Source organism: Neomonachus schauinslandi, chromosome 13 (assembly GCF_002201575.2).
Source record: "Neomonachus schauinslandi chromosome 13, ASM220157v2, whole genome shotgun sequence".
In the NCBI taxonomy this organism is placed as follows: domain Eukaryota; kingdom Metazoa; phylum Chordata; class Mammalia; order Carnivora; family Phocidae; genus Neomonachus; species Neomonachus schauinslandi.
Genome location: NC_058415.1, coordinates 83,884,578 through 83,908,275, shown reverse-complemented (window position 1 = coordinate 83,908,275; position 23,698 = coordinate 83,884,578). Strand labels below are relative to the sequence as shown.

The following is a 23,698-nucleotide window of genomic DNA, read 5'->3' as shown; positions in this document are numbered from 1 at the left end:
CGTCAGTCAGATTAGGTAGTGGCGCTCTTGGCCAAGTCTCACTTGTAGCTACAGTGGAGGAGACTTGTCAGGTAGAAATGGATGATGACAGTGATGCAGGTATCTCTCCCTAGAGCAGTAGTTCTCAGAAGTGTGTCTAGAAGCCAGGTCTCAGTCACCTTTGGATGTTTCCAGTGGTACACATGGCACCCTCTGGTGGAGAGACATGGCTCCAAGGAGCTTCTGAACAGTCAGGTGCTGCCAGAATATGTGTTTCAATTATGAATCTAAGCTCAATCTTTAGCATGATAAACAGAAATTTCATTAATTAGTCCTAAGGAATTTTGTGACAGTCACAGAAACCGTGCCCATGAGTACTATACCATGCAGGAAAGAAAGCTCATTTCCTGTTGCCGTGTAGATGAGTTCCGTATGTGACTTTAGAACCCCTCTCCCTCCTTGCAAAGCAGGTAACACCCTTTCATTTTAACAGTAACAGCAACAAAAACCTGCAGAGTGATCCAGGAATTCTTTCTTTCCAAAACTGAATCTACCGTAAAGTACAGGGCAGCAAACAACGCACCTTTTATGAGCATTTGAGTGAGCAGCTGGATTCTGAGATCAGTAAATAATTTATTTTATTTCAACTGACTAGCCAGGTGCTTCAGATCTTTCCTGACACTGATGGATGGTCTCCTCCACTCATCCATCCTGTGTCAGTCAGAGCAGAGATTTCACTTGCCCCCTGTGGCAGGTTCTTCTAAGTGGTAAGTGTCTGTGTGCGGCATTTCCCCAGCAGCCCTGCTGATTCCACAGAAAACTGCCCATCCACTCTGAGTCCGTGGTATGTAGGAGCACACGGCGGCGGCAGCGAGCAGCATTCCCCAGCTCCTCGGGGCCCTCACAGCTGCTTCTCAGGGTAGACGTGGCCCATGCTCCCATTTGACCATCTGCCATCTGCTTCTGAGAAAGTCAGGCGGGGAGGGACTCAAACTCGGATCTGCAAGACCCAAACTTAGACTGATTTTCCACCAGACTTTTCTGTGATTGAAAAACTTTATTGGAGTCCATTAGTGAAACTTATGGCAAAGACCTGATCTTTTTAAATAATATTAACATGAAGAATTACAGTTTTTGAAAATGGTTATTTATCAAGTGCTCGTTGCTGATCACTCTTCTATTCTTGTCTCCTGTAATCATATCACTATTATTGGATAGTACTGATACTATCTCCATTTTTTATATGAGGAAACTAGGATATAGGGAATAATTACTTGTTAAGTAATGAAGCTGGGATCAGAACCCAAGACTGCCTAAGGCTGAGTCCTGCACCTAACTACTGTATTATGCCCTGAATGCAAATGGCCATTGCACTCATGCTCTATAGTTCTAGGACAATTTGCAGTATACGGTGAACTTTCACCCCATCACCTTATTTAATCCACACAGAACATTGATGATACTACTCCCATTTCATGACTCAAAAAAAAACAAGGCTTGGAGAAATAAGTGAAGTAATGTGATGTATACAGAGAATTTAGTGTTTACTGGCACACAACTATTACTATTTTAATAAGCACTAACTTGGGGAAATCGGAGGGGTAGACGAACCATGAGAGACGATGGACTCTGAAAAACAAACTGAGGGCTCTAGAGGGGAGGGGGGTGGGAGGATGGGTTAGCCTGGTGGTGGGTAGTGAGGAGGGCACATTCTGCATGGAGCACTGGGTGTTATGCACAAACAATGAATCACGGAACACTTCATCTAAAACTAATGATGTAATGTATGGGGATTAACATAAGAATAAAAAATAAATAAATAAATAAATAAATAAGCACTAACTTTCTTTCCCTCCCTTCCAGCCATCAGGATATACAGTGGGATATCCAGTCCCAGTTCCAGTCCCAGTAACAGAACTGGGACTGAAGCCCAGTCCCGTACAACAGACCCAATCCATCAAGCCATGGATGCCTCAGTCATTAATAACTTGCCTTCACAAAGGAAGTGATTACTTGTTGTTGGCCAGTTCCAAAAATTCTGCACATCCTCACTCTTGTCCCTGCCCTTGCATCTGGAGGTCACGTCAGTGTAGCACGTGCGCTGCTCTTCCATCCTCCGTTCACCTCATTTGTCAGTCCCTGTACTTCTTCCCTCTGGGCCCAGACCCGACCTCAGAACCCTTTCTAACACAGCCCTCTAAGCAATTCCTAGCAGTCAGTTGAAGTTGGTTCTTAAGGTGAAGTCTGTTCACCATCCCTGCTCTGTCAGCCTGGAAAGTTTACTACACAAAACCATCATGCCTAACCATCCCGTGATTTCTCAAAAACCTTCTTGGAATATTTCATCTTGTCTGCTTCCTCCCTGTGTTGGGCCTGAAAGTAATGGTACCCTTAAGTGTAGACTTTTCTTGAGCTTATACCAAGTTGAGGTCATTTCCATTAGCATGATCTCCCGTGTACCTGATCCCGTGTGCCTGACCATAGGATCAGACACTAGGACATGTCTGCTGCCCAAACATGCCAAGGCTGACAGCTTAAAGTGGGTATGGAGAAAATCAAACTGAAAGGGTCAGATGGTGAATGCCAGCCACTAATTAGGAATGCCATAGTATACTATCAGTAAGTATTTGTTGGCTGCCTGGCAGAAGCTGAATTATGATGCACTAGCCAAGGGGCTGCCGGAAACCCATATAAGAAACAAAGCGGAGAGGACCAAGATACCACCAGTGTATTCCTCTTATTTACACAGTATGTTAGAGCAGTGATTGCAGCCCTGACTGCGTGTCAGAATCACCAAGTCCCTGACCTCATCCCAGACCTGCTAGCTCAGAATCTCCCCTTAATTATGTGGCTTGGGAAATACAGCCTCTCGGTCTCCAAAGGACTTTCTTGCGAAACCCTTATCTCTTTGTCCAAGGCTTGTTTTTACTGCGTGGGCAGGTCAGCCTGATTTCCCTGATAAAGGGTCTCAGGCTGAGAAGTGCTTCGATAGTTGCGCCACTGTGCTGACTTGATTCCTTCACCTTATCACTTGTCAGGCTAGACCTTCCCCATGGCACCAAGGGTTTAGGTTACTGAATCTGTAATATCCCGTGAACTCCACCTGTGTCATAATTGCATATATAACCTGACATCATTCCGTAGAAGATATACAGATTCTGGGTAGGATTTACAGATAAAGACTGTATCACAAAATAATCTTGCTGAAAGGTTCCACGGTTACCTCCACTATCTCTTCATAAAACAATCCATATGTATAATCATAACACTTGTGATCATAGTAGTTATTTATCAAGAGTATCAAGTACAATAGCACATATCATAGAGAAGGCATAGTGGTTTCATCTCATAAACTGACTCCAATCAAGTTTGTAATGGCTGCCCAGAGCATTATGCTGAGGCAGCATCTGGAGCTGTGTCTGAGGGCAACATAAAGAAGCTCTGTGATTGATTAAAAATGCCTGCCCTGGGCCTGAGCATGATGAGAGGCAGCATATTTGCCATCTATTGTCTTCCCTGGTTCATCTGTCCTATTGCAGTTATTATTTAACCCCCTAGTCAATACCTACAAGCCAACACTCAAGGAAGACTTCATTACAGTACCATTTCTTAACGTACAATATGCAGACTTAAGAAGCACGTTAACACAAAGCTAAGTGAGTGAAAGCAAACGGCTGTGGCCTCCCCTTTTTTTTTTTTTTTTTTTTTAACTCTGATGCTCTGTGTGGCTCTACGAATAAAATACTTGCCCCTGTTATTTTCCTGTTGGGGTACCTATGGAGTATAGTTCGAGTAATTATATAATCTGGAAATCAGGTTCTTAGCAAGTGGATGGCTTTTCCTTCCATATTTCTCTTTCATTTTCTTTTTTTTTTTTTTTTAAAGATTTTTATTATTTATTTGACAGAGAGAGACACAGTGAGAGAGGGAACACAAGCAGGGGGAGTGGGAGAGGGAGAAGCAGACTTCCCGCAGAGCAGGGAGCCCGATGCGGGGCTCGATCCCAGGACTCTGGGATCATGACCTGAGCCGAAGGCAGACGCTTAACGACTGAGCCACCCAGGCGCCCCTCTCTTTCATTTTCTTACTGAATACTAAGGAGATACTCTCCTCCATTCAGATGCACGAAAATGATCATGAGAGATATTCATCACACTTAGCTCCAAAATCCCTGGGTCCACTGAGTAATTTGAGGATGGCAATTCTAATATCACTTGATTGTTCTGTCCCTGTTGTGACAACATTTTCTGAACCAAAATTTGGAATAGAGCTTAACAAGTACTAATGAGCTTATGAAATAGCAGGACAAATACTATCAAGACTGCCTCCAGAAATTTTTTTTTTTTTTTTTAACCACATTAGTGCTTAATGCAATGATTGGGTTGAGGGAAAATCCCCTGACGGGGAATGTCAGAAACTCAGGGTTTTTCCTAACTGCGTACCTTCCTCTAATTCCCTGCTCCAGATCTACCCTTTTGAGAACACCTGTTGAATAATCCAGGGTTACTATTGACAGACAGGTTCCTCAGATGGTTGAGAAAGCCTTGAGAGTTGAGAGCCACTGGCATAAAGAAATTAATAAGGGTGGGATAAGGGAGCGTCCATCAAGGTTCTATATTCCTTTTACCACGCCCTCACCCTTCGCACTTGAGCTCCAGCGGTGTACTAGGGCAGGGCCTGAACATGAGGAAGATCTGGTCTTTCCCCACTCTACAAGTGATATCATAAATCTCTTAGGAAATGGCATGCTGCTTCCCAACTTGACACTGTAAGCTCACCTGAAGTATCTATTTACCAGGAGCATATTAGTTTGGGAAACTGTCTCCCCTAATACACAATCTTTGTAAGTGCCTTCTTTACAGAGAGGGCTTAGTCCTCATCCAGGGACAGGTGTTACTGGGTGAAACGGTCCCAGGTCTCATTCAGTAAGCTCCACCCTTGTGCTGAGCGCTGTGCTGAGTTTGGCTGTACATTCATGGTCTCATTCATGTTCAGGCCACCCCTTGGGTTTCATTCCAAGGATAATGGCCTAGTCAAGTACACTCAGACTTGTCACTGAGTCTCTAACTGACCACACATTGGAACTGGCAGCTCTTAGCTGTGGTTCCCAAAAGGTTTCAGATGGTTAGCCCTTGAATGGAACCAGTGATTCTGGGGCCCAGTAACCCACTTGATCTCAAGAATGTAAGGCTCTACTGGGTCTCATTCTAGTTATGGCCAGAATATGATAGTCTCATCTATTTTGGGTCCCTAAGGGAGACAGTGCTTTTCATACTGTAATGCATTTGATCACGATGTGAATATACCCACTATATAAACTTAATGCATTGAGACAGGAGAGCTGGTCTGTTTAAACCCTGGCTGATAGTCTGGGAATATGAATTATGGGTATAGCTCTGTCATTAATGGGTGACATCAGACAAGTCATATCCCCACCCTGAGCCTCAATTTCTTCATATGGAGAATGTAAGCCCCAGACTAGGTGATCTCTGAGGTCTCATTAAGCCCGAACAGCCTTTGTAGCTGATCCTGTGTGTAAATTCAGAGAAGTTTCAAAGACTTCCCTGACTGCTCTATGGATGCTATTGATTGGCTGTGTGGATTCAGCACAATCCACTCCAGCAAAGAGTTGTTCAGTGGCACTCCCAGGGGCTTTTCCAGGCTTTCATAGGCTCTAGGTAACCCGAAGACAAGAGGATTGTGGAATTATATAAAAAGCTACTCCAGGATTTAACAACAGTGGAGCTTTTCTAGTGTTAGATTCAAAGTTGTAGGAAATTGATGAATGAACCACAGCTCATGATGTCTGAGCAAATAAATAATAACTCAGGAAATACACTGAGGCACGGAATATTAAATGCCCTGATTTTTGCTGAATTGGTATTTTAGCTTCTTAGAAGGGCATTTTAAGTGGACCCTAGGGGAGGTTGTGCCTCCTGAGAGTCAGGCGTGGGCCTCTGGGACAATGGTCAGGACACACTCTAGAGTTGATCAGATAGACCTGGGCTTCAGCCCAGCTTTGCCATTTACTGACTTGATTCACCCTGAGTAAGTACATCATTTCACCTTTCTGCACTTCATCTCTAATGATCTTACTAATAACTGAATGAGCCCTCTTATGTGCCAGGCACTCTGCTGAGTTTCTTACATGCTTATGCCACCCCATCTTCATGACATCCTGGGAGTTGGTACTGTTTGTTATGCCGTTTTATAGAGGAGGAGGCTCAAGCTTACTAGGGGAGAAGTACATTCACCCAGGATAACAACAGTGGGAACGCACTGGCAAAATCAAGATCTCCAAACTAATGACCTAGAGACCTTGGAGGCAGTTGGGGGCAGGAGCATGGGTGGTGGCAGGGGGTTCCCCTAGTGCAAATGTTTCCACAGCTCCAGCTGTGAGAACAGTCTTCCTGATGTCGAATTGAACTACTCCTGGAGGTTGCAGGGAAGAAGTATGGCCAATGACACTTGGTGATGGGAGATTACTACAAGGATGCATAGGGTGAGGGTACTGGTCTCCCCAGCTGGACATTCGTTCTGGATCCTGGTGCTTCCAAAGCTGGGATGTAGAGCAGGTCCCAGAGACAATGCCCCCAGACTAGAGGGCCAGGCAGGTCCCTGTTCACATCCCTCCTGGGGCTCCCTGAGCTCCCTCTCCAGACCCTCATTGCTGGATCTATGCCACATCTCTTAGCCCAGTGCCTAACCCCTGTTAACAGCAGTCATGAGAAGTAGAGATATAGGTCACCAGCAACGTATTAAGCAGCATTCCAAGCACTTTACAAGTCTTATTCAATCATCACAAAAGCCCAGGAGGTAAGTTCCGTTATCATCACCATTTTACAGTAACTTGCCCAAAGTCAGTCACATGGTTAGGAAGTAAGGAAACTAATACTCAAACTCAAGACTTTCTGACTCTGAAGTCCCTATCCCTAACCTCTCTGCACTACTGCCTTCCTGATTAGAAGTGTGGTAAGCTCTCAGTAAGTCGCTCTACACAAAAGGACCCAGCACAGGAGCTGCCCAAAGTAGGTACCAGTCTATTAGCAGAAGATGATGTACATGCTAATTTCCTTTTATGGAAATCTTCTGGTTAGTTAAAACAGACGAGGGTCTCCTTGTGATAACTCTAAAGCCTTGGACAAATGGTTCCCCCAGAGAGTTGTACATACATTAGAGTTGCATTTTTGTTTATTTTGAGCTGTCTTGTTAGGGAAGGATTTATATGCTGGCATTGACATAGGACAGCAATCAGACATTGTTTTCTGCCTTTGACAGTTGGCATGATAGTTTGCTTCCAGTGAAGTTTGACTCACTGTATCTGGAAGCTGTCAGAAGTGGGAGCATGAAAAGGTCATGACGGATGGCCATGGATAAGTGGGTAGGGGAGGAGAGCTGGTAAAAAAGACAAGGAGCTTCCCTTATTTCTGAGGGAAGCGGCTGACCCTGTCCACTTCGGGCCAGCCCTCACGCTGTCTTCCTCGCTTCCCACAGCTGGTCGGGTGGAGCCTGCCAGGCGCCGTTTGTGCGTGTGGCCCTAGGGTGGTCATGGTGCCGCCACGGGAGCCCTTCCCAGCGGCTCAGCCACTTGGGTGCTTGAGAACTGCTAGGTGGAGGTAGTCTTCATTTAGGGCTGCTTTCATGCTTATCAATCACAGGATTCAACATACTCCCTTCCCCACACTGTAAAAGTTGGGAAAGGGTACTGAATCCTGAAGTAGAAACCAAGAAAATGTCAGCTCCTAAAATGATGTTTGTTTTTATTTTGGGTGAAATTTCTGTTTCGGAAAAATACAGAAGAGGAAAGGATGTAATCCTACTAGCCAGAATTGACCACTGTTACCAGTTTGGAGCGTATCTGTTAGATCTCCTTTCTATAAATATTTTTCCTGTCCTTTTCACTTAGCTTCACAAGAATTTTTCCAAGTCAAAGCTTTTCTCAGACATAGTTTTTCATGGTTGTGTTGTATTCCATCATGGTTGGATTAACTATTCCTCTATTGGCCATTTAAGTTGGAGAAATGTAAACTTAATGAAAGCTAACTTCCGTTGTTTTCTTGGACGTATGTTTATAATTTGAATTACTTAAAAACAGTGCTTAAGTGACACTTTAAGGAGCACGCCTGTCTTTCCTTTGTGACTTTACACAAAAGCTTTAGCCAAGGACATTAAAACCATACTCAGCGGTCATACAGAAGAATATTGATAGGATTTCATGCTCCAGTTTGCCATGTCTGAACAAAAATAGGTGTGTGTTTATTGGCACATTTGAATGTTTATTTGTTCCTTGGTAAAAATCGAAAGAGGATACTAAAGACTAGTTAAGCAGCATTCCTCATTACGTCTGGACCCAGCTGAATGAGGCTGTGCAGAGCAGTGGGAAGTACCATACTTGGAAACCGGGCATCTCTGGGCTTAAAAGCTCCCCAACCTTGGACAAGCACCTTCACCCCTCCTAGGGCATTGTTATATAGAACACCTAGCACAGTTCTTGCAGAATAGCATAGTGGCTAAGAGGACAGATTCTAGAGCCAAATTTCCTGGCTTTCTCCCAATTCTAGCTTTGCCGCTTTTTTAGCTGTGTGATCTTGGGCAAGTTACTTAACCTCCCTGTGCTTCAGATTTCTCACCTATAAAATAAGGATAAATACAGGAACCAATGTGATAAGAGTGTCCTGAGATTTGAATCAATGCAAACAAAGGATTTCTAACCAAACTAACATATATTTGCTGCCAGGTAATGTTCACCCCTCTTTGCCCCTGGCCTGGACTGTGGTGCCTGCCTCCTAACTGGTCTCCTCTCCACCAGGCTGCTACCTCCTTCCAGCCAAGAAGGACACCTTGGACTCCCAGGGACCCCCAGAAGAGGTCTCTGTTTGCTGCCAGGCTAGGTTCTAGAGACTCTCTTCAGCAGTGGGTTCTGGGTACGTTCAGGAGAATGGGCTCCAAGGCTAGACTGCCTCAGACCCTCCTAAACTGGAAAGCAGAGGGTTGTCACTTGTGCAGCAAGAGCAAATCAGCCCCTGTGGGCTGTGTGCCCTGCTTTAAGAAGCTGAGACTCACACACATCTCAAGTAGGGTGAGATTATTTAATGTACAAAAGGATTTTTCCCATCAGGAAAGATGCCCCTACAGGTTCCTTTAAATAGTGACTCCTCTAGGCAGGCGAGTGTTTTACAGATCATTAACTACTTGACTGAAAGCCTGCAGGGCAGAGAAACTTAAAACTAAAGTGTTGAGAGCCCCTGCCAATTACAGATCAATCCAAAATGAATATAAAGTATCTCTGGAACTAGAAGTCAGTGGGAAAATGTGATTTGATTCAGAAGAAAATCTGATTTACAGGCAACTTTTTTGGAACACACCAGTTGTTTAAATGGTGTTCCACCTGCCTGCCCATCTTGAACCTAATGCATTCATCTCCCACATCTTCATCCCCAAACGCCAGAATTGGGGTCCCCTCTGCAAACAGTGACTGCACAATAACCCCCGGGAAGGGCGTCATTGGGAAAGTGTACTTGTGGCCGTGCAGAGCGCAGGCAATTGATGCAGAGATACAGCCCGAAATGGATGAACTATACAGTAAGAATTTGCAGATAAAAATAATAGAAGTTAAAGTGTACTTTACATGATAAAAGAAAGATGAAAGAGGATGAGAGTGTGTTACATCTGAGATGGTTACAAAAGTCCTGCTTTGTGAAGTAGGCTCTGTTGAAAAGATTGATGCCATGGGGAGTGACCTTGGCTTGGAGCAGGAGCTGGTGATGTATGTATGAGCATCCCTCTGCTAAATGGACCCAGATTTGTAGCACTAATATACATGGGAGCCCAGAACCAAACTCAGTACGGCAATAAATCAACAGCCACTTTGGGTGTCATTTCTGGTTTATATTCCACTATTGTTCTATCACTTTAATTCATGTCACTATCATCTTTTCATCTGGAACAGTTTTATATAATTTTCCAGTGGAGTTACCTGACAAATCCTATCAAATTAACAAGGTACATTAACAATATTGACTGACTACGGCTTCAGGAGTTGCAGGGCCATAGAACAAAATTTTAAAGCCGTGCCTCTCTGGTGATTTTTTTTCACCCTCTCTTTCTGAGAAGGGAATGTGGGGCAGGGTTTATTCCACATAAGAGATATGCACATTTATTTTGCTCTGCTCGTTTTTGACTTTTATAAAAGTCAAAATAAGAAGCAGAGAAAGGAGGGGGGACAAAAAAACAAAAACAACAACAACAAAAAAAAACCACTTGCTACCAACAGCCTTGGCGTAAGTACTTTTCATTTTTCAGGGAACTATAGAAATGTCCAGATCTTTAACAATTAATGACCAAATTGGAGGGAAGAGTGTAACTGGGTAGTCGTAATCTATTTTAAGTGAAATGTAATAAAATTGGTCTCCTGATACATTCTCACCCTCCTGAAATCATCTAGATCTGAACAGCCAGAGTCCATTGGACTTATGACATTATGCCTAATTGAAATATGGTGTTCCTGAAATATGTCTAGTGACAAATTCCAGCATTCAATTAATAAAAAAATACCAATTGTTCATCTTTTCCAAAGACCACACAGAAATGACCAGGGTTAAGCAACTGTACTGCATTGTCTCCTCTGAAGACAGCAGACGAGACTTTACTGGAGTCTGTCTATGTAGTCTCTTGCCTTTGTCTGACTGCTGTTTGGGATTTCTTTATTCCTAAATTAAAATAGAAATGAGTGTGTGGCAGACCTAATCACTAGAATTTTTTTTATATTTGTTTTCTTGTTTAATTTTAAATTTGCTCTAAGACTATAGTCATTGTGTTACTTGGGTTTTTTGTTTGTTTGTTTCTTAATTGAGCGGTTTCTTTTATTGGCCTTTTCTTTTGGTCTACGAAGTTTTCTCATGTTGTATTGAAAAATTTCTGAGTGTGATCCATGGGATGAAATGTATTCATTCTATTGTCTTTTTCTTACAGTGTGTACATTTGATAGTTTTAATTATCTCCTATTTTTACTTGATTTTGCTTTTTTCCACTTTGCCTCTGACCTTTAAAGTATGGCCTAAATATTAATTACTTTCAAGATTCTCTCTGGGGCCCATTCTGGAAGGCATATTGAAGGTTTTTGTCTCATTTCATGAACAGATTCCTCAATTTCCAGCAAAAGAGGAAAAAGAGAGCGTATAGCCTAGACCGTGTGTGTCAAGCTGAGCATATACTGCTCAGTGACACTGGGAGAGCAATTGCTGTGCATGCCACAGTTATCCTTGGACACCTTTCATCCCTGGCATTACCTTTGTTCTCCGAACACCTTTGCTCCCAGTCACTGTACAATATGTTACGTCTTTCACAGCTCTGAAAATGAAACCTGAAGTGCCAGTATTCAACATGCTGGATTCCTGTTATAAAGTCTTTGTTGCATAAAGCTCACACCCAGCGCTGTTTCTCCCTCGGCGGAGAAGCAGTGACCTCCACAGACTGAAGCCAAGCTCCAAGACTTAAACTTGGAAGGTTTTATGTAAAGGACCCTTTGATCCTCCTGTGACTTCCTCTCAATATAGCTTGGATAATTATTTAGTGTCAGAGAAGGGAAAAGATAGAGTTTTCCCTATTTTTAGTGTGTTAAGATTTTTCTAGATCAGGAAAAAAAAAGACCACTGATCAAAATTGTTTTTTTAAATGAACCTTATGTTATGGTTTATTTCATTACAATACAGAGGTGTTATGTAGGGTTAACAATATGTAGGTGAACTGTATTATATCTGTAGTACATCTAGGATGGCATGTTTCTTAATACCTTTTTTGTATGGGTTTTGGTGGTTTCTCCCCCCAGCTCACCCACCCAGGAAACCAGGCTGTGCACTTCTATGTGCCCCTTAGGGTCTCTTAAGCCGGTGGCATTCCCCAAAGCCGTAAGAAAGAGCTCTTGTTCATCCAATTTAGGATTTACAAAACAGGTCAAATGATTACACTGAAATCACTTACACCTTCCACTTTCTGTGGCTTCTTTTTTTATCCTCCCCCCACCCCCCCACCCTCCCCACCCCGGCCTTACAGGTATCTCTGGAGACAAAGTAGAGATAGACCCTGTTACGAATCAGAAAGCCAGCACTAAGTTTTGGATTAAGCAGAAACCCATCTCAATCGATTCTGACCTGCTCTGTGCCTGTGACCTTGCTGAAGAAAAAAGCCCCAGTGAGTAGTCCCTTTTATTTATGTCTCCTTTCTCTCTTCCCCCTCTTCCCTTCTGTGTGCTGGGTGCCAGGAGAATATATTGCCACCGTGTCCTTTTTTCCTTGGGTCTGTTTAATTCATTACCAGAAATTTCTTTTAATCAAACAGGATTGTATTATGGTGCCCAGAGCCTGACATGGGCCCCCATCCTGTTAGGTCTTGATGGCAGCAGAGAACCTCACAGCCCCGCTTCAGACCTTAGGAGCCCCGCCCTGGCGGCTGGGGGCCTGGGGGGCAGGTTCCTGCTGAGAATTTGACTCACGAGAGCCTTCATTTCACTTTGTGCTCCCTTTCTCTTCCCATTTGGGGGACTTGAGCAGTCAGAACTGGACCTGCCTTCCTTCTTTGCCAGATCGAGGGAAGCTGGGAGATTTCCTGTGGCAGCTGAAGACTAGATTTAGATATCCATCAAGCCGGAAGTGTCAACACCCTCCAGATTATTGGCAGCTGCATGACCTACCAGCTCATAATTAAACTCCTGCCTGGTCCTGCAGAAGAGATCGCTGCTGGGTTTGCACTCCTCTGCTTAAATTATCAAAGTAGATACAGTCTGGTTGTATATTTTGGCATATTATATTTTTGCAGTTAAGTAATTGAGTGTAGCATTTAGATTAATCATTTTTAAGACTTCAGTCCCATCAAGAGGCAGAAAGGACACAGATCACACTGAAATCCCTCCATGGAAGAAAAAAGTTTCAACTATACAAGAATTTGTTAGTTGCCTGGGGAAGGCTGCAAGACAGCGGTTGTCAGAGTCTGGTACATATTAGCATTGCCTGTGGAGCCTATTTAAAATGCAGTTCTCCAGGGCCCATCGCCAGTGGGTTCTTTCTTTTTTTTTTTTTTAAGATTTATTTATTTTATTAGAGCGCATGTGCACAAGTAGGGGGAGGGGCAGAGGGAGAGAATCTTCAAGCAGACTCCCTGCTGAGTGGGGAGCCTGACGCAGGGCTCGATCTCACGACTCATGAGATCATGAGATCATGACCTGAGCCGAAACCAAGAGTCAGACGCTTACCCGACTAAACCACCCAGACGCCCCTCCCCACTGGGTTCTGATTCATTAACTTGGAGGATGATGTGAGCTTCTAATTTTTGTTAATCCCCTTTATTCCCGTGCCCAATGAATTAGGGAACAAATATTATAAGGAATGACATACTCAAAAGGAACAATAAGAAATGTAAAGGCCAGCAAGTGTTTATAATATGGTTCAAGTTTTTGAGATAATACTGACTAAACAGGGACCTAAAGAGCACAGAGCCCCCTGAAGGGATCCTGTGGACAGGGCACCTGCCACATTGCCTCATTTATGGGTGGGTGTTTGTTTTGTCAAATCCAGCTGTGCTAGGCTACATAGTCTCCTCCTCTCAACCCATTAGTCTCCAGCTTGGCAAGAAGGGAGAACTTAGTGGTACAGGGGGAAGGAGGCAGTCCGTGCCCACCCCCTCCCCCCTTCCTGCCAGTCCTGTCCTCCCAGTCAGGAGATTCCTCAAGAATGCTGCCAGAAAGGGCTAGTGAGAAAATTGCTTACTGTTGTGGGGCCCTTGCCTCTGCCTCTAGATAAACATCTTCTTCCTAATTCCTCTCACTCCAGCTTATCAGCCAATAAAGATGTCATTGTTCTAGCATCTTTCTTCCCAAGAATTCAGGATGCTTTGAAAAGTAACATTTTGTAAATTCTCCATGTCTCTGAGAAATGAAAGGCAATCACTTACATGTTGCATAGAGGGATAAGCTGGAATAGAAAGGTTAGGGAAAGAACTAGAAACAGGATTCAGATTTCCTTTACACTCATACAAAGACACTCACTTGCCAAGGAAGGCTGTGTGTGATTCAGGCACTGAAAGGTGAGGGGTGTAACACACCCCATCTAAGAGGGAAGGAAGAAAAGATGCACAGCCACCACCTCCCAGTTGCCTCTTGCCATCAGGCAGTCAGGAAGGAAGGATTACGCATCTCTGAGAGTGATGCCAAGTTCCAAGCCTTGGGGATACAGAGCAGACGTGGGGCCCACCATTTCAATATCGGCAATCGAGCAAGAGAGTTTTTTCTCTTATTTTCAGACCTACTGGGTGGTTCTGTGTAAAAACTGCACATGTGGGTCTTAAAGAGGCTTCGTTCTCTCTCACTCTCGCTCCAGAGATCTAGAATTTGTGACTTCCCTGAACAAAGAAGCACACTGCCCCAGTCAGACATTTCCCAAGTCCCTGTGCCCCTATCACAGTGCTTTCCAAAACCATGTTCCTCAAATCTCTAGGTTCTCGGGGGACCTCAGGGGCCTGGGGGTGGGGGAAGGGACAGGTTTGGGCATAAGGCCTCCCCAGTAGAGCGCTACTTTTTTCTACTTGGGGATTCTACATTTTAAAAGTCAACCAATTAAAAAGGATGTTGCTGCTTTAAAAAAAAAAAAAAAAAAGTTTGAAAGTTACAGGCTCACAAAATAGAATCCAGACTCCTCAGCCTAGGAGTCTTTACAGACATTGACCACTCCAGGCTCATAGCCCCTAATTTCCCATCCTGAATTTGGGCTACGGTCACTGTGAACTGTTTGCACACAAACACACCTTGAATTCTGTGCAGCTGCTGTTCCCGCTGCCTGGAATATACCTCCCCGCAGACGCTCCCTCTAGCTGACAGGGGCCTCCAGTTCCTCATGCCTGGCTCCCTCATTTTTCAAGGTCCAGTTCCAGTGTCAGGCTCTCTCTGTAACTTTGTCCCCAGGAGTTTGCCCACATCTCTGGTACAGCACCTCTCAAACTGTGCTGTAGTTACTGACTTGAAGTCTGTCCCTCTCTCCCACCCCCCTCTCTATCCTCAACTGATTGATCCAGGAAGTGGTTTCTGTATCCTCATCCCTAGCGCTGTGCCTGCAGAATTATCCTCAGTGAATGTTTGCTGTCTTCAAACTGAACTGAATGAGGCCAGAATTTAGAAACCAAAAATTTTTCAGCATAATTTATGTTGTAAAGTGCCCAAAGATGTATTAACTGAATCGGCTTGATGCTGTGTTATTTTTTTTTTTATGATTTCCAGTATTTTCATCAAATTAATTCAGTGATTTAATCTAAAAAGTTCATCTTCAAGACCATCATCAGACCACAGAATTAATCTATGGGGCTGCTGCTGCTGCTTCTTCTTCTTTTTTTAAAGGATTAATGGTAACCCTTTTTATCTTTTGTGTCTGTTGAACCTTAGAAAAAAGTTATTTTAACAGCACTAAAGAAATGAAAGTCACTATATTTCATAAGTTTAGCCTGTGATTTTTATCAGCATAGTGATGTATGTTTGTAGCTGAGTTTACATCAAAAATTATTCTTGGGGCCTTCTTGAATGAATTATGGCAAAGAGAGAGAGTCTAGAAGTAGATAAGGTTTTTGATTTCTGCAATATATTTCCTTTTTCATGTTTTTATCTCTCGTAACACAAGTGTCTTGCCGAAGACTGGAACGTGTGACCAACTGGAATAATTTAGTTGTGAAAATAGCAGACGTGTTATTAAACAGCCTTCTTTACAAAAAGGCATTAAGTGTTGGGAGGATAATGAAGTTGTCCCGGTCTGTCTTGAGACATGTCTGTCAGAATTTTGAACAGAAAAGAAACGGTTTTTAAAACCTTCGAATATGGCCAGTTTGCAATGTTTATTGAAAAAGCCTCTGTCAAACCATTAATTTGGTCGTCATAAGGAACACAGCTCAAGTTTAATTGACGCCATATCCAAAAAGTATGTGAATAGCAGACTTGGCAAAGGGACTGAGCAATAGAACGCCTGCAGTGAGACACATAATTACACATACCATGGATCAGAAAGACCCAGACTCTGCAGCCAGGCTCCATAAATAGCCGTTCTATGGCTCTCTTTCCTTCCCCTAACTTCTCCCTCTTAGGCTGTGTGCTCAGAGGGAAGATTTATTGCTCTGTCCATGTGAGTGTTTAAGGACCTGGAACTTAATGACTAAATAGATACATGCCTTAGAAGAAATTTGTACATATAAATATGGACTCTTACCAGAGTTAGAGGAGAAAAATCTGTGTATCAAAAGCCCGGAGAAATTAAGAATAAATTCTGCCTTTCTAGATTGGGGGGGGAAAAAAGGCTGCATGCTGCCATTATTACTCAAATCAGTGATTTCGCAGTCTGGTTTTGCTACTCCTTACGATAGCTTTTGCTATTTTGAAGAATGTCACAAACCTCTAAAAGATGAATTCATTTTAATTTATTTTAATTGAGCAAATATGTGTACAGCACATAGGAGGGGAGAACGTTCCCATATCAGAAACTACCATGGCATCCTCCATCCTTATACAGGTCTAAACCTAGGCTTTGGATGTAGCAGGCTCTCTTTTTAAAGTGCTAACCTCAAATTCCAGCACTGAAACAAAAGCAGGGGACCTTCCTTTTAAACTAACACCCTTCAAAGACTCTCGGGCTGGATTTAAATAAAGTACCAGGCTCAACCATGCCAGGTCTGGTTTTATCATAAGAAGGTTGTGCAGGTTTCGAGTCTTTAAAGGAAGCAGCCTATCATTAAGAAATCAGATTTAAACCTTAATAAAGTAGCTGTCCTCTTTATAGCTGAAAAGAGCTCTGTATCTCAATTAAGTATAGATAATAGAAAATCTTAAGGAAGCAACATAATAGAGGTAACCTGATTATGTTCTCTTGCAATAGTATAATTTAAAGGAAATCTGATTCTGTTGATGCTGGTGGGGGATTGCTTGTTTGGTTGTTTTTGTTTTGTTTGTTTTGTTTTGTTTTTGTCCAGAACAGTGTTTGGATACAGGATAGGAACTCTTTGGGATTATGAGTTAACCACAACTGCAGGAGACTGTCAGGCCCTCGTGAATAGAACCTGCTACATATTTGAGATGAGATTCAGTTAAGGTTATGAGTTAAATTAGCTGGGCTTATTGGTGACCTCCCGCTTAAATGAATCTTTCTTTTCATAAGTACTTGACAAGATCTGTAAAGTAGTGTATTTAATTTACTAATTAAATTAAAGCTACTGAATAATGATTTGTCCACATTGATTTAGCTTAAATAGAAAAGATCAGCATTGTTGTGATCTTCAGCAACCTTAATGGCCAAGCCAGTTAGACACAAAGGCCTCTTGTGTTTTATAGGTCAGAAGTACATAGGTAAGCCCAGGCTGTAATTGAATTGCCTACACTGCACCCTGCAGTTGCAGGTTTCCTTTGCCTTCTCGTTCCATTGTTGCACTGGGCTTAAGAGAATGTTAACGCGGTAATAGGCACTGGGCCTTACCCATTATACATCTTGCTATCGAGCGGTTCTGCATGACTAGTTAAAGAAGATGGCAACAAGATTAATGAAAGCAAGGCTAATACAGAAGGGGGTACTTTTGCAAGACTTCTACAGAGGAGATATTAGAGCTGAACCAGAGCTTGGCTTTTTCTTTATCCTGTGACCTTTGAACCTGCCTTACTGTTGAGAGCTGCCAGGGAAGTCGACATTTTGATTGATGTTGGTACACGAGTCAGTCTTTCCCATTGAATTCCACATCTGCACGAAAATAGCTTTTCCAGCAGAATTCATACTGGCCAGAAGTGATAGCCACATTGATGGCTGAAATGCTTTTATGTAGTTTTCATTTAAACCTAAAGGTATTTGATGGTTTAATTCAGTATCCAGTTTTCATAGATTATAAGCATTCACTTATATGTCCTTAATGGGTTCATCAACTCATAGTGAAAGACCAGCTTTAAGAGTGTTCTTTGCAGAAGAGCTTCAAGCAGGTTTTATGGAGGAGTAAAAGCAGTCATCAAACAAAACCTTCACCATCCTTAAAAAAGAAAAATCAGTCTGAGGGCCCAGGCAAACTGACTTTGAGGTTTTTGTATATAAAGCAAAGTGTCTCACTGTTTCTGGAAAGCTACAGATAGGGAAGTCTGAAATCTTCTGTGTGTATCCCACCTCAGCCCCAGCTCAGAGGCTCTCTTGATCCACCCAGATGCTGAGTTCCCTGACCTTGTCCTTGGGACACTAGCATTCCATCTGAAAGGGATTGTTATGGTCTACTTGTAAGACAGCCCCAGGCAGATATGAACCTCTTCCTGTGTTCCTACTAATTCTGTTACCTTCCTTGTGGAGCTGCAGGCCATTAGTGTGTGTGTGTGTGTGTGTGTGTGTGTGTGTCTTTGAACGTGCCTTTGTGTGCATCCCCCACCCTCTGTCCCAACAAAGAAGAGTAGGGAGAGTGGCAGAAGGACTCAGGTTTTGTTACTAAAATTGACTTGGGCACACCCCAATCCATATTTGAGTCCTCTGATCACCTGATTTCTTTTTTTCCTATTTGATGGGGGTAGTAGTTCTAGCAGAGAACACGTGCGCACACACTGATGTGACAGGCATTCCAGTTCCTAAAAGAGGAGATACCCAAGATTTTGTCATATTCTTTAGTAGATGTTCGTGAGAATAAAAGAGAAATGAGGATGACGTTAGCCACCCCTGGATGAAAGAGCTACAGCCCCTGGGTGATGGGTGGATGGCCACAACCATACCATGTACTGTAGGCCCCAGTAAGTAAGGCACGTGCATTTATACTCACATGGGCCTGTAACCAGGAAGACCACAGCCCATCCTTAGGCTCGGATGATTCCCAGGAGGTCCAGGTACTCCAAACATCAGGTGGCAGGTACTCCAAACATCAGGTGGACAAGCTGTGTAGTGCTTTTATTCTCTGACAAGGACTTACTTCATAAGTTCCAGATCAAATACGGTAAGTACTGCTAGGTTACAGAACACAATGGACTCTAACATATTAAATGCCCCAGTTATTGAATTGCCTTTTCATAAGAGTACTCTGGAGCACAATCAGGAGCAGGCAGTGCCTCATCCTTTTAACAGATATGTTTCCTAGCCCTATTAAAAGGGGTCTTCATCTATCCTGTCAAAGGGAGTCTGCTGGGGTTTTTTAGTTTAATTACACTATCCAATTAAAACTCCTTGCTGCATTTGGATGCGCCTCTCCTTGGGCCTGAGTGGATATGACATTTACAAGGCTCGCCTTTCAAGCAGACAATAGTGTGATTGATGAGGTGCACGTTCAGTGGAGGAGGCGAGTGCCTGTGGAAGTGCTGCTTAGTGCATTTTGATTTATTTATCATCTCCTTCCAAAACAAGGGAGCTGCCGGGGAGATGGGTTTGGGCAACCAGGGGGACCACCTCAATTTTTCCAAGTGTGTGGGAGGGAAAGACCTGGAGTGTGCCACAGAATAAAGGTGGGGGAAAACTCTAAGCTTGGGGCCAGCATGCATCATCTACTGCCAGGCTGTATTCTTAGGTTCTCTGACCCAGTTTGGTTTCCAGTAACCTCAAGCTGTGATCTGCTGTTAAATAGGCCATCACTGTATTTCAGGGAACAGTTCTCTGGGGCTGGATAACATTGGCCAGGCCCCTGAGAACTCAGCCGGTGGGAACCAACCCAGCACGTGTGCCATTGACCTGGTCATTATTAACTGACACCTGATGTTTGCACTAGGCATGCCTATTTATGCCCCCAGCTACGTCCTTTAGAAATCCAGCAGCTTCTGTCCAGGAGCTAAAGTCAGTGCTCAGTGACTCTCTTAACTGCCTAGGCACCTGAAGCATTTAAAAGTTGCTTCTAGAATTTGGAATTAGCCAAAAGCAAGTGTGGCTGTTCAACAAAGAGATACGGAGGTACAGTGGAGAACTTCTCAAGACTGTAGTGAAAAGGCAAACCCAACATCTTGTTCTTAACCTACTATTGCTGTTTGCCCTCAGCATATGATAGATGGGACCAATGTGCTTGTCTCTGTAGTTCATGGAAAAGAGGTGTTTCAGTACAGTGTGTGGTCTCGGGAAGGTCAACACTCTGAATTTAGGAGGCAGGAGATTCTACTCTGAGCCCCAGACAGATAAGAACAACACATCTGCCATATTCATTATCACATACTACAGTTGCTCATAGGAGTTGTTGGGGGGCATGTTTGCTAACTACATAACATGTAAGAATGTCTGTGTTCCTGAGGAAAATTGTCTGGTGCTGAGATTCTCAGTGGGTTTTCATTATCTTCTCTGTAGACCTTCTTCGTTTTTCCCTAGGACTTACTAATGAACAAAGAATATGTTTATGTCAGTTGGAATGTTGATATTTGTTAGAGTAGAAAACATTTTGGGGTATCAACTTTTTTTCCTCCTGGAAAAAGCTTTTTTTTTTTTTTTTTTGCTATTAAGCTTTCACTTAATTGTTGACTTGGGCATTATGGACCCATAATAACAAAACAGGTATAATGGAAAATTTGCATACATTTATATTTTCTAGATTTTGATTACCATTTCTTCAAATTTTTTCTTTCCTGATTTTAACATCAGAAGAGATCCTAATTGAGAAGAGGGTAAGGGCAGAGACTGTTCCCTACTGAAAAACTGTGAAAGATTTCACAGCTGGATAAATGATAGGAAAAATCTGTTTCCCTTGCCTCCTGCCAAGCTCCAAATTGTGTTTTCATAATAAATAAATGGGGTGCTTAGATTTTAAGTTCTTCTCACAGACATGGAAAAAGTAAGCCATTCTTTCATTAAAATCAAAGTGTGTACTGCTTACAAGATTCCCATAGGCAACTTCCAGGACAGGCTAACTGCTACCAGATTAGCCCTTCTATCATAAATGACTGGAAAACTGTACAAAATATAAGAAACTGTTCTCAGACACTGGAAATCAGGCAGCACAGGACGTGAGCCCTGAGAGGAGGGAAAGAAATGAGGTGAGACTTACTATCACTTCAGCTTTCTTCAGGGTTTCCCAAGGAGAGTATAGCAGGCTCAGCAAGCTCAAAGACAGAAATCAGAGTTAGAGGAGGCTGAAATTTACAATAAATTAAGTGTGAGAGGAGGGAGCTACACTGAGGAAAACCTCCAGAAAGAGGCTCTCAAATCTTGCGTTGTATACTAAGCTGTGCATGCCTACAGTGGGACCTCACAAGTCTGGTCAAAGCACAATTACAGGGCGCTATAATCTGGAGTTCTGGCCAACCAGAGGGGAGCTTCCGGGGCATGTAGCAGTGACTCCACAAAGGCCATATCTTAGGAGTAAGGTTAAACTAGCCCTAGATTAATAACTGCTCTAATCCTTGCCTAATAAAGCCTTTTTTTTTTTAAGTTTTTACTTTAATTCCAGTTGGTTAACATACAGTGTTATATTAGTTTCAGGTGTACAATATAGTGATTGCCAAATAGACCTTTAAAAGGAGTCCTAAAGGGGCGCCAGGATGGCTCAGTCATTAAGCGTCCACCTTCGGCTCAGGTCATGATCCCAGGGTCCTGGGATCGAGCCCCACATCGGGCTCCCTGCTCCGCGGGAAGCCTGCTTCTCCCTCTCCCACTCCCCCTGCTTGTGTTCCCTCTCTCACTGTCTCTTTCTCTGTCAAAAAGTAAAATCTTAAAAAAAGGAGTCCTAAAAAGGGGTGCTTGGTTGGCCTAGTTGGTTAGGCGTCTGCCTTCGGCTCAGGTCATGATCCCAAGGTCCTGGGATCAAGCCCCATGTCCGGCACCCTGCTCAGCGATAGAGTCTGCTTTTCCCTCCCTCTGACCCTCCCCGCTGCTTGTTCTCTCACTTGCTCTCTCTCTCTCTCAAATGAATAAGTAAAAAAATCTTAAAAAAAAAAAAAAAAGGGCGCCTGAGTGGCTCAGATGGTTAAGCGTCTGCCTTCGGCTCAGGTCATGATCCTGGAGTCCCGGGATCGAGTCCCACATCGGGCTCCTTGCTCAGCAGGGAGTCTGCTTCTCCCTCTCCTCCTCCTCCCTCTCATGCTCTTTATCTCTCATTCTTTCTCTCTCAAATAAATAAATAAAAAAAATCTTTAAAAAAAAAAAAAAAGGAGTCCTAAAAAGATCAAAATGATCCACAAGTAAATTAACTGGCTGTTAGAATAAAGCCCACCCAATATTCTCTAAAGGATGATGACAGAATGCAAACAACCCATGATGTAATGTCTGTAGTGTCCAGCATTCAATAAGAAATTACCAGATATGCAAAGAAACAGGAAAATGTGTCCTGTAACTAGGAGAAAATTCAATCAATAGAAATAGCCAGAAATGGCAGGGATCACAGAGTTAGCAGATAAGTACTTTTAAAATAGCTATTATAAATGTGTTTAAAGATTTAAAGGAAAACAAGAACTCAAAAAGAAGAGAAATGGAAACTACTAAAAAAAGACCCAAATGAAAATTTTAGAGCTGAGAAATACAATACCTGAATCAACACTGATGTTGACCAGATTAGGAAATCAGTTTAAAAGGTCAGTGTGTTAGTTACCTATTGCTATATAACAAATTGCCCCAAAACTTGGTGGCTTAAAACAACAATTAACATTTACTACTTCACAGTATTGTGGTCAGGAATCTAGCACAGCTTAGCTGGGTACTCTTGCTGAGGGTCTCCTGAGGTTGCAGTTAGGGCCACAATCCTCTCAAGATCCAGTTGGGGTAGGATCTGCTTCCAAGCTCACTGAGTAGTTGCTGGCAGAGTTCATTTCTTTGTGAACACCTGCAGTTCTTTGCCACACAGTCCTCTCCATAGGTGAGCTCACAAGATGGCAGCTGGCTTCAACAAAATAACCAAGAGTAAGAGAGTATTAGCAAGGAAGAAGTCACTGTCATTTATAACCTAACCTTAGAAGTGGTTTAGAAATACACTTTTGCTGAATTTTATTCATCAGAAGTAAGTCACTAGGGGCACCTGGGTGGCTCAGTCAGTTAAGCATCTGCCCTCAGCTCAGGTCATGATCCCGGGGTCCTGGGATCAAGCCCCATGTCGGGCTCCCTGCTCAGTGGGGAGTCTGCTTCTCCCGCACCCTCTGCCCCTCCCCGCCCCGCTTGAGCTCACTCTCTCGCAAATAAATAAATAAAATCTTTTTTTAAAAAAAGTAAGTCATTAGGTCTAGGCCACACACAAGACAAGGAGATGACACAGAGTATGAAAAGCAGGAGACAGGATCACTGGGGACCACTTCAGATCAGCCTATCACAATCAGTAAACTTTAAGACAGGACAATAAAATTATTCAGACTGAAGCACAGAGACAAAAAATTGATGAGAAGAACAGACTGTGGAATAATATCAAGTGTTCTAACATACAGGTAATTTAGTCTCAGGGATGGAGAAGAAAACTATTCCAGATTTGATTTAAAATACCAGTCCACCAATTTTGGAAGGCCAGTGAAGGCCAAACAGGATAAATACAGAGAAAACCGCATCAAGACCCATCATAATGAAATTGCTGAAAACCAGTGATAAAGAAAATCTTAAGAACAGCGAGAGGGGCGCCTGGGTGGCTCAGTTGTTAAGCATCTGCCTTCGGCTCAGGTCATGATCCCAGGGTCCTGGGATCGAGCCCCGCATCGGGCTCCCTGCTCGGCGGGAAGCCTGCTTCTCCCTCTCCCACTCCCCCTGCTTGTGTTCCCTCTCTCACTGTGTCTCTCTCTGTCAAATAAATAAATAAAATCTTTAAA

General features: G+C 43.2%; 1 protein-coding gene across 6 annotated transcripts in view; it reads left to right on the top strand.

Moving 5' to 3' along the window:
• Positions 1–23,698, top strand: part of MAPKAP1 (MAPK associated protein 1) — a 246,813-nt gene that overhangs the window by 205,686 nt on the left and 17,429 nt on the right. For 4 of the 6 annotated variants that reach the window (XM_021691306.1, XM_044920481.1, XM_044920480.1 and 1 more), the window contains one exon: positions 12,031–12,168. The exons of 1 other annotated variant lie outside the window; for it this stretch is intronic. In XM_021691306.1, the coding sequence (XP_021546981.1) occupies positions 12,031–12,168 (138 nt within the window). Of the gene's footprint in view, positions 1–12,030; positions 12,169–12,559; positions 12,690–23,698 lie in introns of those variants that run through there. One more of the 6 variants, XM_021691307.1, reaches the window with a different exon arrangement.